This window comes from Vipera ursinii (genome assembly GCF_947247035.1).
Source record: "Vipera ursinii genome assembly, chromosome: 6".
In the NCBI taxonomy this organism is placed as follows: Eukaryota; Metazoa; Chordata; class Lepidosauria; order Squamata; family Viperidae; genus Vipera; species Vipera ursinii.
Window position 1 is genome coordinate 11,503,001 of NC_139515.1, and position 19,362 is coordinate 11,522,362.

General features: G+C 44.3%; 1 protein-coding gene across 3 annotated transcripts in view; it reads right to left on the minus strand.

The window, feature by feature from the left end:
* Window positions 1-6,210: 6,210 nt before the first annotated feature.
* Window positions 6,211-19,362, minus strand: part of NUP50 (nucleoporin 50) — an 18,592-nt gene continuing 5,440 nt past the window's right edge. For 2 of the 3 annotated variants that reach the window (XM_083366318.1, XM_083366316.1), the window contains 5 exons: window positions 17,630-17,828; window positions 16,222-16,872; window positions 11,357-11,438; window positions 8,818-8,936; window positions 6,218-6,903 (listed from right to left, as the gene is read on the minus strand). In XM_083366318.1, coding sequence (XP_083222444.1) covers window positions 6,698-6,903; window positions 8,818-8,936; window positions 11,357-11,438; window positions 16,222-16,872; window positions 17,630-17,828 — 1,257 coding nt within the window. In that variant the 3' untranslated portion in view covers window positions 6,218-6,697. Of the gene's footprint in view, window positions 6,904-8,817; window positions 8,937-11,356; window positions 11,439-16,221; window positions 16,873-17,629; window positions 17,829-19,362 lie in introns of all 3 variants that reach the window. The other variant, XM_083366317.1, reaches the window with a different exon arrangement.

Genomic DNA, 19,362 nt, shown 5'->3' on the forward strand with positions numbered 1-19,362 from the left:
TCTTGTACCGCTCTGCCTGCTCCTTTAATCCATAGTCATTCCTTCAAGCAGGGGTGGTCGCAGACGCCTGGCTCTGCTCCAAGAAATCAGGAGCAGAGGCGCTGGCCAGCTGGGAGCAACCCAGGCTACGGGGGAGTTCAATCCTTCAGCCGCCCAAGCCATAAGCTCAGGCGGCCCCGGAGAACTCTACCCCTACCTGGGGGCTCACCCCCTCCTCTTCTCCCGAGGAGGGGGCTTCAAATTCGCCCGAACAGCTGATCGGCGCTGTTTCGGGCGAAAATAACTCAGCTGAGCCGCGGGCAGCCCGGGAAGGCTGTCTCCGGCGCCGCGCAGCCACCCTATCTTTTCAATGATACTTTGTTAAGTTCTTATACATTATTTCCATACACTGTGCAATATATCAAATATGATATCACTTATTGGGTATATTGAGCAGCTTTTGTTGATAGTAATTTAGAAGGTTTGAACAGTGGAGTCTTTAGCCTCCCCACTCCCAATGAAGGTAACCTAGTTACTGTAGATCCCCACCAGTTTTTTTTTATGTAGCTGCATGTATTTTCCTGACACACCTTTCAAGTGAGATAACAGTGCAAAGAGGAGTCACGAGACCATTTTCCCCCTTCATAAAAGAATCTCTACAGAACCTGCAGGAAAACAATCTTTCAGAGGGAATTTCGCCACTTTACAATCACAGTAATTCTGTCTCTGGGCTGGCCATTCAACAGCGCCCAACAATGATGGGAGTTGTAGTTTAACACTACACAGTGGGTACCGAATTAGGGAAGACAATCTAAAATGATACAGCCCAGAAGCAGCTTCATCATACCAGTGGAATCGTATCAGTCCCATTTGCTATTTGTGGACAAGACAAAATCAGGAGTAGAGTTGCTCCAAACTGTTTACTTTTGCCATGACCCAAGAACAGTTTTGCTGAGTTCAGATAGAATAATAATTAGCCATGGTGGCACAGTGGTTAAAATGTAGTATTGCAGGCTAATTCTACCGACTGCCAGCGGTTCGATTCTCACCGGCTCAAGGTTGACTCAGCCTTCCATCCTTCTGAGGTCGGTAAAGAGGACCCAGAATGTTGGGGGGAAATATGCTGACTCTGTAAATTGCTTAGAGAGGCACCGTGAAACGGTATATAAGTCTAAGTGCTATTGCTATAATTACTTAACCCTACAAGTAGAAGATCAGCCACTGACCCACTTTACAAGGTGAGACTTTACTGCAAACTAAGACAACAACTTGAAACTCAAATACTTTGGCCACCTAATGAGAAGGAAGGACTCACTGGAGAAGAGCCTAATGCTGGGAAAGGCTGAGGGCAAGAGAAGAAGGGGACGACAGAGAATGAGGTGGCTGGATGGAGTCACTGAAGCAGTAGGCGTGAGCCTAAATGGACTCCAGAAGATGGTAGAGGACAGGAAGGCCTGGAGAAACTGTGATTCCTGCCATAATTTCAATCATTTCAGGGAATGGATTAATCCCAAAGTTAATTCTTCTATTTTGGAAAACAACAGTTGAATGTACACATTAATCTGTGGGAATGGGGTGGAGGGGGGGAAGAGTGCTTGAACTTTTGCAGAAACCGGTATAATGGATCCCCAACACAAGCTGGTTGAGACACACAACACAAAGATCTGACATTTTCAAGAGCAACCAAATGCTCCAAAAGGTGCAGGATGAATGTCAAAATAAGAATTTCTGCTTCCAGGCTCTTCCAATGGAGGGTCGTTGTTACACACACACCCAAAAATGAACCAGTATAATTAACTAGTTCATAAAACTCCCCTCCCCCCCTGAACTAGCTGGTGATGTTGGTTTTCCTTGTAAGAGCTTCACTTTCGGATGATCAGCATCAAAACAGTGCAAGACTCCTTTTACCAGAACATACTTTCAAGCAACGTCCGAGGCAGTCCAGTAACTAAAACATGTTTCATTAAAAATAGATTGAAATGTAAGCAGATAGAAATTTGTGCAGGTAGACATTAAAATAAGCAGATCACACTTGTTCCCCAACCTTTTCTCCCATTTCCCTAACCCTGAGTGCACCTTGCTTTGTGCCATTCAATGTCAGCCAATGAAAAACATTGTCATTTGGGGATAGGAAACCCAGGAAATAAAGCATAAGCCTTAAATTGGGCTTGACGCCGTTAATATCGGAAGCTTCTTGACATTAAAATGCCCTTTTTCTACCTTTATGATGCCCATCTCTTGTGACATTTTTAAACAGTTAAAACTTGTTTTGAAAGCTTCAGATTTTCAAGAGTAGCTGGCATACGTGTCTGGATTTCCACTCTTTGCTCTATTTGTTATCCTGGAAATATTCCTAGCATATTATCTGCTTTATTCATTAAATTTTATACCTTTCCAGCAATCAAGTGACCTGTCTTGCTCAACTGCACACTTTCAGCCTTTTAAGCGGCTCTCCAAAATGTCAGGTACTGTCGTATTTTGTTTGAAATGTCAGTTTCTCCAATACTTGAATCATTTTATACACACACTTTTTTTTTGCAATCTACCAAGTGCATACAGAAATTATTCAGACCCCCTTCCCTTTTGTTAATTGTGTTATGCTGCAGCCTGATTCTAGTCGCTGAAATTCATTTTTTTCTCATTAATCTACACTCAGCACCCCAGCATTTTAGAAAAGCCTGTAAATTTATTAAAAAGAAAAAATTGAAAGCCCACTTGGAGTTCGCAAAAAAGCCCCTGAAGGACACTCAGACTTTGAGGAACAAGATTCAGAACCTTGGCAACAACACCTGAAATTTAGCCCAGGTGCCTTCCGTTTCTCGATAGATGCTGACATGTTTCTAACACTTTGAATGGAGACGGCCTGTGGTAAATTAAATTGATTGGACATGACTTGGAAAGGAACACACCTCTCTCTAGAAGGCCTCACAGCTGACAATGCATACTGTTGCAGAGCAAAAGCCATGAGGTCAAAGGAACTGCCTGCAGAGCTCAGATAGGATTATTACAAGGCACGGATCTGGGTAAGGCTACAATAAAATTTCTGCTGCACTGAAGGTTCCTAAGACGATAGTGGCCTCTATAATTCTCAAATGGAAGTTTGGCCCAACCAGGACTCTTCCAAGAGATGGTCCCCCGGTCAAACTGAGCAATTGGGGGAGGAGGCCTTTAGTAAAGAGAGGTGACCAAAAACCTGATGGTCACTCTGACTGAGCTCCAGAGATCCTGGCTGGAGTTGGGACAGAGTTCCAGGAGGACAACCATCACTGCAGCCGTCCATTGATCTGGGCAGAGTGGCAAGATGGAAGCTCCTCCTCAGTCCAAAACATACAAAAGCCCACTTGGATTTGGCAAAAAAGCACCTAAAGGACTCTCAGACTGTGAGGAACAAGATTCTCTAGTCTGATGAAACCAAGATTGAACTGTTTGGATTTAATTCTAAACGTTATGTCTGGAGGAAACCAGGCACTGCTTGTCACCTACCCAATATCATCCCAACAGTGAAGCATGGTGGTGGCAGCATCATGCTGTGGGAGTATTTTTCAGCAGCACAGATTGGTAGACTGGTCTGTGTTGAGGAAAAGCTGAATGGAGCAAAGTACAAGGATATCCTCAATGAAAACCTTTTCCATAACACCCAGGACCTCAGATTGGGCTGAAGGTTCACTTTCCAACAACAGCTAAGACAATGCAGGAACGGTTAAGGGACAATTCTGTGAATATCCTAGAGTGGCCCAGCCAGAGCCCTGATTTGAATCCTATTGAACATCTCTGGAAGGACCTGAAAATGGCTGTCCACCAACAGTTGCCATCCAACCAGACTGAGCTTGAGAGGATTTGCAAGGAAAAGAGCCTTGGTGGAGCAGTGGGCTAATGCCTCCTTAAGTAACACCAGCTGCCTGCAATTAGTGCAGGTTCGCATCCCACCAGGCTCAAGGTTGACTCAGCCTTCCATCCTTCCGAGGTAGGTAAAATGAGGACCCAGATTGTTGGGGGCAATAAGCTGACTTTGTAATAATGCCGCTTGGGGGGGGGGAAAGCAGAGAGGGCCTCCTCAGGGTGCCTCCGGTCAGAGAATGCCGGCTGGTGGCCCCCAGGGGAGGGCCTTCTCTGTGGGCGCCCCGGCTCTGTGGAATCAATTGCCGGTTGAGCTCCGGATGGCACCGGATCTCCGCTCCTTCCGGCGCGGGTTAAAAACCCACTTATTCGAACAAGCTGGCCTGGCCTGATGGGGAGTTAATTTAGGTTTTAATTATTTGTATATTTTTATTGTTTTATTTTGGGCATTAATTTAATTCTATTTTAACTTTTGTATTTTTATATTTTTATTATATGCCCTGTTCACCGCCCTGAGTCCTTCGGGAGAAGGGCGGTATAAAAATTTAATAAAACTTAAAACTTTAATAAACTTAATAAGCAGGCATATACATAGAATGAAGGCTATTGCTAAGCACATTGATTTGTGCTTTAAATTGTGCCCTGAGTCTTCGGAGAAGGGCGGGATATAAATGGGATTTTAAAAAATGGCAGAAAATCCCCCAATACAGGTGTGCAAATCTTGTTGCATCATATCCGAAAAGATAAAGGCTGTAATTGCTGCCAAAGGCTTCAACAAAGTACTAAGTGAAGGGTCTGAATACTTATGCTAATGTGATATTTCAGTTTTTTGCTTTTTAATAAATTTACAGACATTTCTAAAATTCTGTTTTCACTTTGTCATTGTGTAGATTAATGAGAAAAAAATGAATTTCAACAACTGTAGAATCAGGCTGAACCAGCATAACAAAATTGACAAAAGTGAAGAGGGTCTGAATATATTCCTGTAAGATGACGCTTCTCCAAATAAAATTTCTGTTAAAAATATGTAGATGTTAGTTATCTGCTAATCAGAAAAAGCAAGCAATTCACTTGTACAGGATTCAAAATGGATTAAAAAGAGAAAAAAAATCATAGAGGATATTAAGACACCTTCCAAAAGATAAGAATACTATTACTGACACTGTTGGCCATTCAATATGAATATTTCTAGAATGTTAATATGCACATAGGTATTTCTGATGTCTCACCCACTTTAATATTAACAAATTAATCCAGTAGCTATTTGACAGGCATAATGCCGAAAATTTCACATTTATATCTCAGTATAAGGCTCGCGCAGCATAATCTCTCACTATAATTCAGAGTGGCCCTTTCTTAAAATAATTTCACACATTCCTGTAAAGATAGCCAGAACTTCAATCTGGTTAAAAAAAAAGCATCGATTCATACTTCTTCTTATACAATACTCCAATTCTTATTTTGGGGATTCAATACAATCATTTTCTTTTGGAACGTTCTGCCTCCAATAAGAAGATATTGAAACAGCTGCTGATCCAATAAAATGCGACTACTGAACTTGTGGGCCAAGTACAGGGATTAAGAGGGTACACAGTTTGTGACAAAGTCAGCACCTCCCAATTTAACAAGAGGAAAAAGGCAGCTGTAAATTGAATGTATAGAAAACAGAGATTGGAAAGAGCTAAAGGACACAAGGAGGGAAGAATCAGCTCCATTAATGGGCCCTAATTAGAATTAAGATGAACGAAGGCTTCAGATTTTGCCTCTTGACGCCATCTTCTTCTCTGGAGACAATGCTGTGAATCTTGCAGTGAAGTATCAAGAAATGACAATTATTTCAAAATTGTTCTCCAGACAACATTCAAAGTATCTCCTGGACCAGGGGTTGGCAACCGGAAAAAGCAAAAGAGCCACTCGGAACCGGTTCCATCACACACAAATAAAAGTGGGAGCCGCAAAGTGCACGCGCACCTTTGGAGAGGTGCATGTGCACCTCCACCCAAATGGGTGGCGGTGCCACCCGTTTGCAGACGTGCTGCTCCCGGTTTGGAAAGCTGCTGCGGCCCGTTTGCAAAGCTACCGCCTTCGGAGGAAGGCGGCAGCTTGCAAACGGGCCGCGGCAGCTTTCCAAAAGGGCAGCGCCACCGCCCATTCCGAGAGGTGCACATGCAGCTCTCCAAACCTTTGGAGAGGTGTGTGCGCACCTCTCCGAACGGGCAGTGGCACCGCCCGTTTGGAAAGCTGCCGCAGCTTTCCAAACGGGTGGCGCCACTGCCCGTTCGGAGGTGTGCGTGCACCGGGCGACTGGGAGCCGCAGGAGACAGCTTAAAGAGCCACATGCGGCTCCGGAGCCACGGGTTGCCAACCTGTGTCCTGGACCCTCTATAATCAAAGTACTCCCAAGAGTTATTACTTAAAAACAAAGTTTTAAACAGAACACAAACTTTAAGGCCATTTCCCTAATAGGAAAAGATTTCAAATCCAGCCAGAAAGATATGATTTGTCCACCCCTTTCTTTTCTCAGCCACATAATTTCCTTGTCACACCATTTCTAGAGTAATTGGGGGGGGGGGGCTTTTAGCAACTTTACTTTTCATGTACAATCAATAAAGATTTTTGTATTTCATACACAAGTTTTATTGACAGATGGTTTGCACACTAGATATTTCAAGTTAGAAGGGAGAAAAGATCCATGCTAATGTTAACAGTTTTATTGGCCACCTTAATTTCTTTTCCTCATTCAAGCCGTTCAGAATTTCTAAGACAGTCCTTAAGATATGAGAGAAATGAGTTAAAAAAATTACTACTTAAAAGAGTCAAGGGGGGAAAAGATCAGCAGCAGTTTGGCAGTGTTTCCACGTGACATTGGAAACACCAAACCTTAGACCTCCTCTTTTTTCTCCAGCAAAATTTTGTGCAACTCATTCGCATCTTCACTTGTTTTCACCCTTATCAATATTGGCAGAGGGACTGTGGCATTCTTCTCGTCAATGGGTGGGTTTGGGACACAAATAATGAGAACGTTGTTCTTCCCTGTTCTTGAACACGGCATCTTGGGAGGCACCAAAATGTTCAGCAATATATTGCCTGCAAGGAACAAAAGCAAATTTTACAATAAAACAATAAAACTTAGCTGAATTATAGGTAGTCCCCAGCTTTATGACCGTAATAGAGTCTGCAATTTCTATCGTAAGTCATGATGGTTGTAAATCGAAGCACCCTTGTGGTGGGTGTTAAATGAATGCAGAAGTCATTAAGTGAAGCGATTCAATCCTTTGGGTGTTTTTTTTTTTTTTTGCCAGAAACTAGTTGAAAAGGCTAGGAACTGCACCGTCTCTAAAGGTGAGCTGGTTGCTAAATACCTGAAATGCGGCGATGCAAGTGTGTTTGTGTGTGTTTGTGTGTTGCCACTAGAACTCCAAAACCAGATCGTAAATAGTTTCGGGGAGGAGGGGGTGTTTGGTGTAACTCTGAGCAGTCATTAAATGACCAGTCATTAAGTAACAATTACCTGTACACATTCAATACAGCAAAATAAAATTGTTATCTAAAAGAAACACCTATTTTTGAAGCACTGAAGAGTTTTGGCAGCTTAAGTGGATTCGTTTTTCTTTTGGGAAGTGATTCTCTCAACTCCAGGTCAAAGGTGCCCAATCAATTAGGAGAATTCATTCAGAATAAAAGTGGGGGGGGAAGAAAGGCATAAAATGGACAGGGCTAGCTCTCTTGGTGTAGTGCACAGAAGGATACGAGTCGTGCATATATATATATATATATATTTGCTGTATTAAATCTTACAATTAAAAACAATCAGAAGACACACCACTAATTTGTAGCAATCGCTTAGCAAATTTCAGCACCACAGCAAGAGGAAGCGTGGAGAAGAGGGAATTAAAAGGCCCAAGGGACAGAAAATAGCCACCTCTGATCCAGGCAAAGGTAATTCCAGGTAAAGACCATTTATCTGGGTGTTGTGTTATCGTTTTTGTTATCTTTGAAACTTACACATTTTTCATTGCCATTGTGAAGTCAATGAAATACCAGGCAGCCAAAAATGCTTGTCAATATTGACTGGTCAACCAAGTCCTAGCAAGTGACTAGATCCTCCTGGGACTTGGACCAGACTCTGCAGAAACGTTCACAGAGTCCAGGTGACTGGTTATATGGTGAGAACATATGGCATGCTTGGGCCCTGACTTTCTCGCGGGATAAAAGGCGGGAGGAGCTGGAGTTGACAACTGCCAATAACCGAAGGGTTGGCTGACCAAGAGCACCCAGGAAGTAAAAGGCCTCTTACTCCTGAAATGTCTTCTACCGCTGCAGCTTACCTCTCTGCTTTGTTATTCTTTTTGGATCATGTGGATTTTGGACTACAATTAGCCACGACTTCTATTACAAGAATATCTTATGGGGCTTAGAGGTGTTGCTAATGCAAGCTATGGATGCCACAAAGCAAAATGCAATTTTTTTACGTTCATCTTTACAATGCCAAGGGTCGTATGAGTCTGGGGGACATAAACATTTAATTAAAATAACATTGGGAGGGGAGACCTGTTTACTGGGTAAGGTTACTTTGGTCATCTTGAATGAATGGTTCGCACTGAGAATGTGCCCATAATACTTTTGGGGGTTTCCGATACCATCAACCTTTCGAGGTTCCAGGATGGAATGGGACCGCTTTTCAGAATGCCCAATCTTTGCAGAGACGAATTCTCAAAGTCTTCCTTCTCAAATGCTCTCTCCCTTTTCATTTAAATGCAAGGGACCTGCTTGAATCCTACAGCGTGTCACGAGGTTGTGCCACTCTGAATAAGAACAAGCCGGATACAGATAAGCAGGATCTCGGTCACTCAAAATCAGATCTAGCTGTCCTGTGGAGTGTTACATCTCCTCCGGATATTCATGGGTACGCTTTCAACAGTTCATGGACTGAAAGACCTAAGCCTTATAATAAAGACATATTTTGCAATTATTATTTTTTTTAAAAGAAATGTCACATACCTAAGTTGGTATCTGCCCGTATTAACAACTGAGTTTTCTGGTTGCTGGCAGGTTTTAAATGTAGTGTTCCTACTCCCTTTTCTTTAAATTCGTTATCTTTCTTGTAGAAAACTTTGCACCTAGAAGAAAACAAAAAATCACACTGTTTGGGAAGTGAAGACATCCTTGGCTGAACCTGTGCCAAGAGGACAAGTTAACAACAACAACAAAAAAAAAACAACAACCTGTCCCACTAGTGTAAATATTATTTCGGAGGATCTACAGAAATCAAGGAGTTCTTTTTCATTGTGACTGAATTATACGTCAAGATGATTTAAAATTGAAGCAGATCGTTTTCAGAAAATAGAGCGATCAGAAGCAGTTGAATGAAGATTTAAATACAGGTCGTCCTCGACTTACAAAAGTTCGTTTAGTGACTGTTCAAACTTACAACAGCACTGAAAAATGTGACTTATGACCCTTTTTCAAAGTTACGACCTTTGCAGCATCCCCATGGATCATGCGATCAAAATTCAGATGCTTGGCAAACTGGTTCCTATTTATGATGGTTACAATCTCCCGGGGTCACGCGATCCCCTTTTGTGACCTTCCGAGAAATAAAATCAATGGGGAAGCCTGATTCACTTAACAACCGGGTTATTAACTTCTCAACTGCAGGGATTCACTTCACAACTTTGGCAAGAAAAGTCATAAAATGGGGCAAAAACTCACTTATCAAATCTCTCACTTAACAACAGAAACTTTGGGCTCAATTGTGGTCATAGGTTGAGGACTACCTGCACTTCCACCAGTGCATTCCGTAATAAACACAACCAACTGGTAAATGCAAGCGGTCAAGATGTAAAGAACACAATGCAAGAGATACAGGTAGTCCTCCATTTACGACCAGTCACTTAGTAACCATTTAAAGTTCTGATATTCCTACTGGGTGTGTGTGTGTGTGTGTGTGTGTGTGTTTACTTACGACCCAGATTCGGAGTTCCACCAGTTGCCCCTCCCCAAGGTCAGGGGACCACACTTTGAGCACTCAGCAATTGGACTGCATTTACTGTTATTTGCAGTGTTTCGTGGCTATGTGACCACATTTCACGCTGGTTTTGCCAAAAGCCAGCATTCACTTCCAGCTTCTGGCAAAACCAGGCCCACACTGAAGCCCTGGTTCGCTTTAGGATCGTGATGTTCACGTAACAAAAAAAAAAAATCAGGCTTTTACAAATGTCACTAGTTACGAATGTCATCAGCTGGCCCCATCAGGGTCGTAACTCAAGGATTACCTGCATAGTAGGGAAGGCAATAGATGTAGCCACATACTATGTTACCAATGAAGGAGAATATTTGTAGCTCAGGGCGGAAGTGAGGGGGTCCTTGGTGTTCTCTGAGCTTGCTTGTTTTCTTGCAGACGTTTCATTACCCAGCTAGGTAACCTCATCAGTGCTAGAAGGAAGGAAGGAAGGAAGGAAGGAGGAGGAGGAGTAGGAGTAGGAGGAGGAGGAGGAGGAAGACTGTGGGGCTCTTGGGGCTCTCTGAGCTTCCTTATTTTCTTGCAGACATTTCATTACCCTACCTAGGTAACATCATCTGTGCTAGTAAGGAGTTGGGTTTGCTGTCTGTTTATATTCTGGGGTCTTGCCTGTCTGGCTGGGTGTGGGCGGTCTTAGGGATTCTTTGGTTGGGCTGTTTACTAATGGCTCTGTGGCAGTTTCTCGATTGGGGTATTGCTTACATGGATTGTTGGTCTGAAGTTGTTATAAAACTTCCTAGACCCACAAAGGCAAAGTTTTTTTTTCCCCCTGCCCATCCTGTCTGACTCTAGGGGCCGGTGCTCATCTCCGTTTCTTAGCCGAGGGAGCCATCGTCATCTGAAGGCATTTCTGTAGTCAGGTGGCCGGCATGACTATACGCCGCGGCACATGAAACGCTGTTACCTTCCCATCGATGTGGTACCTAAGTATCTACTTGCATTTGCATGCTTTTGAACTGTCAGGAGGACAGGGGCTGGGACAAAGAAGGAAGCTCGCCCTGTTGCACGCTGCTCGGGGGTCTTGGACCCGGGTGGCCAGCTTTCCAAGCTGACAAGCTCAGTGTCTTTGACCACTGAGCCATCCTACCCCCCTTTTTATAAACATAGGTAAAGGTTCCCCCGCACATGCATGCTAGTCGTTTCCAACTCTAGGGGCCAGTGCTCATCTCCGTTTCCAAGCCGAAGAGCCAGCGCTTGTCCGAGGACGTCTCCCTGGTCATGTGGCCAGCATGACTAGACGCCAAAGGCGCACGGAACGCTGTTACCTTCCCACCGGAGTGGTCCCTATTTTTGTAGTTGCATTTTTATGTGCTTTCGAACTGCTAGGTTGGCAGAAGCTGGGACGAGTAACAGGCGCTCATTCTGTTACGCGGCACTCGGGATCCGACCCGCCAAACTGCCGACCTTCTGATCGACAAGCTCAGCATCCTAACCCACTGAGCCACCGCCTCCCTTTACTTTATACACATACGCAATGCTAATCATGCAACTTTACTCGCAAGCCCAAAAGTAACTCACTTCTTCGAGTAAAAGGCATCCTCTTCTTTTACTTCATTAATGACTACTTTGGGTGGCTCTTCCTCTTCTTCACCACCCCCTGCTGGGATAAAGCATTCCAGATCAGAATTATATTTTGCACCAGAAATTTTACTGTTTATGAAATTGTACCGCTGTGTGTAAAAACCTTGTTGCGTAAACAACCCGAATGAAAATTTAGGGAAATATTTCAGAGGCATTCAAAACATTTTCTATTTTGAAGGTTAAAAAAAAAAGTCTTCCAGCCTGAATGCCAATCGTAACAAGCTCATTTCCAACCATTCCTACTTACTTCTGGTAAATTGGAGCATCCCATTTTTGAATTTGAAATGGGTGCATGCCTCTTGGATGCAATTGCTCTCTTCTCAATGAGAAAAGGGACAGAAACGAATAGCTCCCCATTCTTAGTATTTGTAAGTCCTTGAAATCCAGAAGCAAGCGCAGAAAGAATTTGCAATAGCAACAAGCAGGAGAGGCAGCATATATATTTCCTACCTAACCCATTAGGTAATCCAGTCGGGTTTGGTGAAACTCACACTAGGGATAAAAGTTTGCAAACCCCAAAAAGCTTTGAAGTTGTTTTGGAGTCCTACCTAACCTGTAGCAGATAAATGGACTTTGTGCTAATGCCACTCAGCAAGAAATACTGTAGATGAACTTTTTGCTAATCAGTTAACCAATGTATGTAGGAAACATATCACAGTAGTAATGGGGGACTTTACCCTGAAACAATCTCTGCATCAAGTGGGAGATCAAACAGCTTTCAAACCAACCTAACTGACAATTTTGTCATTCGAAAGTAGTGGAGGGACCAACAGAATGTGATGAAATGACAGAGGGGGTTGACGTTGCAGGAATTTGGGGAGAGTGACCGTGTCCTATTGGAATTCAATGTGATGCAGACATAAGCAATAGAACAAAATCAAACTATGTCTTAAGACTTTAAAAGAGCTCATTTCAACCAACGAGAGAGCTTGGGAAGAATTCCATGGGTGAAAATCTTAAAGGGGAAAACAACTCAAGCAGCTTGGGAAACTCTGAAAAATGTGATTATAAAAGACTGTCCACCACGATGCCACTGTAAAAGAAAAATAAGTAATCAAGGAAGAAACCAGCATGGTTGCATCTGATAAACTGAAAGACAAAAAGGACAAGTATAAAAAAATGGAAAGAAGGATACGTAACTTAAGATAGAATACCAGCATATAGCCCAAATCTACAAAGATGAACTCAGGAAAGCTAACGCTCACAATGAACTAAGATTTGCAACCAATTTCAAAAACAATCAGAAATACAAACTAAAACAGAAAATGGTAAGAGCACATCATCTACCCCTAGACGAGTTCAAATCACCAGGATCAGATGAATTACATCCCAGAGTTCTGAAGTAGTTGGCAGGTGTGATCTTGGAATCACTGAATCATCTCTTTCAAAGATCCTGGAGCACCAGGAAAATATCAGAGGACTGGAAAAGAGCTGATGTGGTTCCCATCTTCAAAAAAAAAGAAAAGAAAAGGGGTGGTGGTGTTTGGATCCAGGAAACTACAGACCAATTAGTCTGGGAAGATCTTGGGAAAAATAATCAAACAACAGATCTGCAAACACCTCGAAGCAAGCAAAGTTATAACCAGAAACCAACACGGGCTTATCAAAAACAGATCATGCAAACAAATCTTGCTTCGTTCTTTTACAAAGTGACTAAATTAGTGGATCAGCAAAATGCTGTGGATGTAGTATACTTAGACTTCAGTAAGGCATCTGACAACCTATTTCCTAGTAAGTTAGAAAAATGTGGGAAAGAGGGTAGCACCAACAGATGGATTTGTAACTGTCTTGACAAACAGTACTCAAAGAGTAGTCCTTAATGGAATTGCAGCTATGTGGAGGGAAGTAAGCAGTGAGGTACGCCAAAGTTCTGCCTTAGACCGAGTACTCCTCAATATCTTCATAAAACAATTTAAATGAGGGAATAGATGGGAACTTATCAAATTTGCAGACGACACCAAGCTGGCAGGAATAGCCAACACCCCAGAAAACAAGCTCAAGATCCAAGTGGATCTCGACAACTGGAACACTGGGCCCTATCCAACACAATGAAATTCAATGGCGAGAAAAGCAAGGTTTTACGCTTAGGTAAGAAAAACCAAATGTACAGGTACAGAATAGGTGGAAATTGGCTCAACAGTAGTAACTGACAGGGATCTAGGAGTCGTAGTGGACAACTACTTAAATATAAGCCAGCAATGTGCTATAGCAGCCAAAAAAGGCAATGCAATCCTAGGCTGTGTTAACAAGAGGGACAGAATCAAGATCACGTGAAGTGTTAGTACCATTTTACAATGCCTTGCTAAGACACACTTGGCATACTGCATCATGTTTTGGTCACCACAATATTAAAAAGATGTTGAGACTCTAGAAAGAATGCCGAGAAGAGCAACACAGAGGATTAAGGGGGCTGGAGGCTAAACGTGAAGAACGGTTGCAGGAATGTAATATGTCTAGTTGAATGAAGAGAAGGGCGAGGGGTGACATGATACCAGTGTCCAATACTTGAGGGGCTGCCCCAAAGAAGAGGGAGTCAAGCTATTTACCAAAGCACTAGAAGGAAGAAGAAGATGGAAATTAATCAAGGAGGGAAGCAACCTAGAACAAGGAGAAATTTCCTGAGAACAATTAACTAGTGGAAGGACTTGCTTTCGGCCGTTGTGGGTGCCCCACCCATGGAGGTTTTCGAGAAGAGACTGGACTGTCATTTGCCCAGAATGGCATAGGGTCTCCTACCTGAGCAAGTGGGGTGGATCAGAACAGCGGTCCCCAACCCTTTCCAGCTTGGCGAACCGGTGGAGGGGGGGGACAGGAGATGGTTTTGTGCGAGTAACAGGTGCTCACGTGAGCGAACACACTTCATTTCTGCAAGCGGCGCTCACCACTTGCACAAATGGAGCTGCACGTGCCAGCACACTGACCCGCTTGAGCGGTCTGCTTCTGAACGGGCCACAGCCCAGGGGTTGGAGACCTTCCAACTCTCTTATTCTGTCATTCAGGCACCAATAACTTGAGTTCTTTATGTATGTTAAGAGGACTTCAGGGGAAGACTGAGACAGGCTCAGACTGCTTGCCATAGCTTGGCACCAGCAGGACAAAAAAACACTCTAGCTAGTTCAGAACGCTTTGGTGGCTGCCGAGAAGCCCACAGGGGCTACAAAATGCTCCCTTGCAGTCCAAACAATTCCACTATGTAGCTTCTCTCTTACGATTCTTCTCTGCAACAGAGAGATTGGGAGAAAGGTTTCTTGCTTCAATCTGGACACTAATGCAGAGATCTCCAACCTTTCCGGGCTCGAGGACCGGAGGGAAGCAGAGTAGCTACAAAATTGGTGTGCGTGCACGCACGGCACTAGCAGCCCTGTTCGTGCATGTGGCGAGGCCGTGCACATGCGTGAACGGCTGGGTACCTCCACGGTGGCTAGCAGCCTGTTCGTGTCGTGCAAACTGGCCGGAATAGTGGAGCATGTGCAAACGGGCTGTGAACGCCCGCCCTGTGCTAGCATTCTTGTTCACATCAGCGTGCATGCACAAATAGGGCTGCAGATGCTAGTGCGAGTGGAGGGGGGGGGGAAACGCACGCCCACACGTGAGCGCACCAGCCAGCTGTTTCTGCGGCAAGCTGGCCAAAAGCCCACGGCCCGATCCCGGGCTGCGAACCATAGGTTGGGGCCCCCTGACATGCAACCATTAATCCTCCCACCTGTTGTGATTCAGTGTCAGCCTGTGCTCCCAGCAGCTGAATCCGATGAATCTGAGGAGGAGGAGGAGGAGGAGGAGGAGGGGTTTGGAGAGCCTTTGGTGTCAGAGGGAGGCTCTGATGCACTGCAGGACTCTCAGCCTGGCCCCTCCAGTCTCATGAGGCTCAGCTGTGTGAGCACAAGGTGTGGGACTCAGAAGAGTCACAGCTGAACCTGTTCAGAGACGCTAGAAGCAGAAGGCAATCCAGCAAAGCAGAGCAGAGAAAATCAATGAGGCAACTCAGTGAGAGGAGAAGGCAGTGAGAAGCCACGCCTTGGGACTGATAATAAAAAGGGAAGGTGTAGGCGGGGCTGGTTGCTGAAGGCAACCGTTTGGAGACATTCTAAGACAGGGGTATCAAACTCAATTTCATTGCCATTTGCCCTCAGGGGGCCGGGTGGGTGTGGCCTGGGTGGGTGTGGCTAGAGTGCGTATGGCCTACTGGGTGGGCATGGCCAGCTCTACATCGTTCACATCAAGGGTGCCTATGGGGGTCTGGGCAGGAGTGGGACAGATCTGAGGGTCTCTGGCAGAAGGAGGGTCTCTGGGCCAGGGCCAAGGCCAAGGCAGTGGGGGCCATTCCCTCTCTGTTTCCAGGATGGCTTCACGGGCCGCATGAAACCACTTCATGGGCTGGATCTGGCCCCCGGGCCTTGTGTTTGACATGTCTGTTCTAAGAGAATCCTGGTCTGTTCTTGATACTTCTGTTTAACTCATTTGTTGACTCTTGTTTGATATTTTGATTCATTTATTGAAGGAAATAATCTGTTGCTTTTTTGTTTGAACTGTAAATAAATTTGGGTTGGGTTTTTCCAGCCTATTTAGTGTAAAAAGGAGTTGTCCCTGACAAACAAACAGGGCCGGTCGTAGGCTGGAACAGAACACCCATCCCCAAACAAATGTAATGAATTTGTAAACATTGATAGCTACACCACCACCCCAAAACCCAAATGTAATGACAGGCCGTCTGCAACATGAATGGGGACATATCACTGAGATTCTCATCAGAGAGTTAAATGGGATCACACCGTTTCTCAATCTCTAACTCACATCCCACTTACTTGGTTCATGGCTACCGCTTTCAGCCGGGGCGTCTAAGGCATTGTTGGAAAAGGAAGGAGCCACCTTGGCTTGACTTGCATCTTTGCCAAACGGACCTCCATTTCCAGGGGAAAACGAGAATCCAGACCCGACCGTTCCTGAACTCAGATCAGAGTTGTCACTTTTGTCGAAAGAGAACAAGGTGGTAGAGGCAGCTGCCGGTTTAAGTTCTATTTTCTTCTCCGATTCTGTTTTCTTCCCAAGTGCATCCTCCGACTTGCTGCTGTTAAAGAAAAACGTGGAGCCCTGCGGAAGGGCCGAGCTGCCAAAGGCAGGACGAGGCTGGGCTTCGGTGGCTTTGGTGCTGCCACCGCTTCCAGGGCTGCTGTTGCCAGCCAGGCCCTGCTGTTCTATCTCCACCAAGTATTTCTCGTAGTCGTGGAAGATGGGGCTCAGGTCACAGAGAGGATTGGCGTTGACGTGTTTGACTATCCAGTCCCGTACAGAACAATTGAGGGCAGCCAACTGTTTATGATAACTCTCTGAGTTGCAGGCTTTGCTCTGAGTGAGTCCTGAGGACAAGGGCTCTGGACTCTCGCCGTTGGCTTCCACGTGCGCAGAGGTTTTCTCGAGGATAACGCTACTTGCTGAGCCGCTGGAGACCACAGGACCTGTAAAATATAAAAATATCCAAGGACTGTGATTACAAACGGCCGTTGTGGAGAATCACCATTTAAAAAAAAAAAAAGAGGAGAGGCCTCCAAAATCGAGCACAGGAGTCCTCAAACATGGCCACTTTTAAGACTTGTGGACTTCAACTCCCAGAATTCCCCAGCCAGCAGGAGACCAAGGGTGGGTTTTGCAGCGTACCCTCCAACTTCCAAACAGGCTCCCCAAACTTGGGGGGGGGGGGGCTCAAGATTCAATGGCAATTCTGGATCCCATCATTTATTTAGTCCTTGCACTTATATCTCGCCATCCCCACATTCACATTGGTCATATCTGTGACATTTCCAGTGTCAGGGTGTCATACCATCGCTGTGTGTGTGGTCTTCCCAGCTGAACAGGAAGGCAAAGTCAGAGGAGGAAGCCGGATTCTCTTAAGGACCCCGTGGTTCACTTAACAACTCTGGCAATTCACTTACCCACAGTGGTTAAAAAAAAAAGTTGTAAAATCGGATAACAACTGCCTTGCTCACAACAGAAATTATCATCAGGAGCTACCTGTACTGGATTTATGTTAACAAACAAAACAAAACCCTTTGCCCACTAGGTTAAATGCAGCTTACACTGCAGGGGACCCCAGGCTAAATGAATCCTTCCTTTTTAAAACCACACAGCAGGGGTTTTTTCCCCCCAATAATTTTCATTTGAAGATATTACAATTATTTCCCCCTAGTAAAAAATAATAAAAAAGAGTAAACTTACTAAAAGTAGGTTGCGTTTCTGAAGCCGTCTTTAAGCTGGAGAGCGAAGAGCTGTGCGTAACGCTGCTGGAGCTGCCGCCACCATTGGATAATACTCCAAAAGATTTTGCTCCAGGGCCATTTCCGAAACCAGAAAAAACACCAGTCCCGGAAGGTAAAACGAAACCTTTAAAACCCTTAAAAGCTCCACCACCTTCTGACTAAAAAAAAAAAGAGAACAGAAATAAGTTGTTCTGCGTCTCTCAGAGTACAAAAGCCCATCCTGTGCCTATTCAGAAGCGATGGGATTTTCTTGCTATTTTTTCCCCAGGATGGCTGCATTTGCAGTAAACCCCAGGTGTTCCTGATGGGTCACCGCTCCTCTCTTGTTCAAAAGACAAAAAGCTTAGGGCCACCTCTAAAATGGTTTATTTCTCCCAAATGTTGCTTTGCGGGCAGTTGCCAGTTGTTTCAGCCACTGCTTTTAACAAAATGTCCTTCCATTTCTACAAAGCCTCCATGGAAGAGAATGCCTTCCTTAACTGAACATATCTTGGGCAGGAGCCCCCAGTGGCAGCCATCCGAGCGTGCCTCCAAAGTAACATTTTTAAAAGGCAGAATCATGCCACTTCAGGGAAAAATACCAACTACAGCGTACACTGTGTAAGTCAATCCCCTGACCCAAAACGAAAGACTGTGAGTCATCTAAAGATGACTTTTCTTGCTGTTACAAAGATAAGTCAATAGTTAAGTCAGAGCAGCTAAACTTCCTGTTCTTATTTTCAAAGCAGGTTTATTTTGACCTTATAGCTGAAAGAGAAATGTTTTGAATTCAAAATGTTCTGCACATACTTAATAGTAACACGGAGCTATTTTAGCCCTCTTCAGACATTTAAGTTACAAATGGCTAGAGAGGCCCCAAGAGTACATAATTCTAAAGATGAACTGTGCACTATAGCAAGGCTCACAAACAAGTGTACGCTTCAGCTTCAGTTTGAAGGAGGGCAACTTCACGAGACTTGGAAATCACACAGATTTGCAGAATTAGCCTGGAAGAATCCTGGGAGTTGAAAACCACTCAGTTTAAAGTTACCGAGGTTGAAAAACATTTGAGTTTAGCCCCTGGATCCTGTTAGCTCTACCAGCCTTTTCGCATACGTCATACGCGTTTAGAAAGAGTATATGGAGTTCACTACAAACCACCAGGAATAAAACAACTCTTAAATAACAGTATTCCTTAATTCCATAAATATTGTTTTTTTCTAATTCAGATGATTCGGTTGCACATATAGCAGTAGCAATTAGACATATACCACTTCACAGTGCTTTACAGCCCTCTTTAAGTGGTTTACAAAGTCAGCGTATTGCCCCCAACAATCTGGGTCCTCATTTTCCGACCTCGGAAGGATGGAAGGCTGAGTCAACCTTGAGACGGTCAGGATCGAACTGCTGGGATTGAGTTAGCCTGCAATACTGCTTTCTAACCACTGCGCCACCACAGCTCTTAATAACAGAAGTTGAATAACTAAACAGAATCCTGAAGGAAGTACAATGTTGCATTCTGCCAACTTAAGTTTTCACTATTAAGATATACAAGCGTTTACCAAAGGTACATAATTCACTCCTTTTCTGGATGAGAGAGTCAAGGACTGTGACAGGGACTCAGTTTCCTTTATTATTATTTAGCGTTAAGGGATCCACATAAACAGTGGAAAGCTACATTTTTTAATAGTTAGGCCTAACCACAAAAATAAA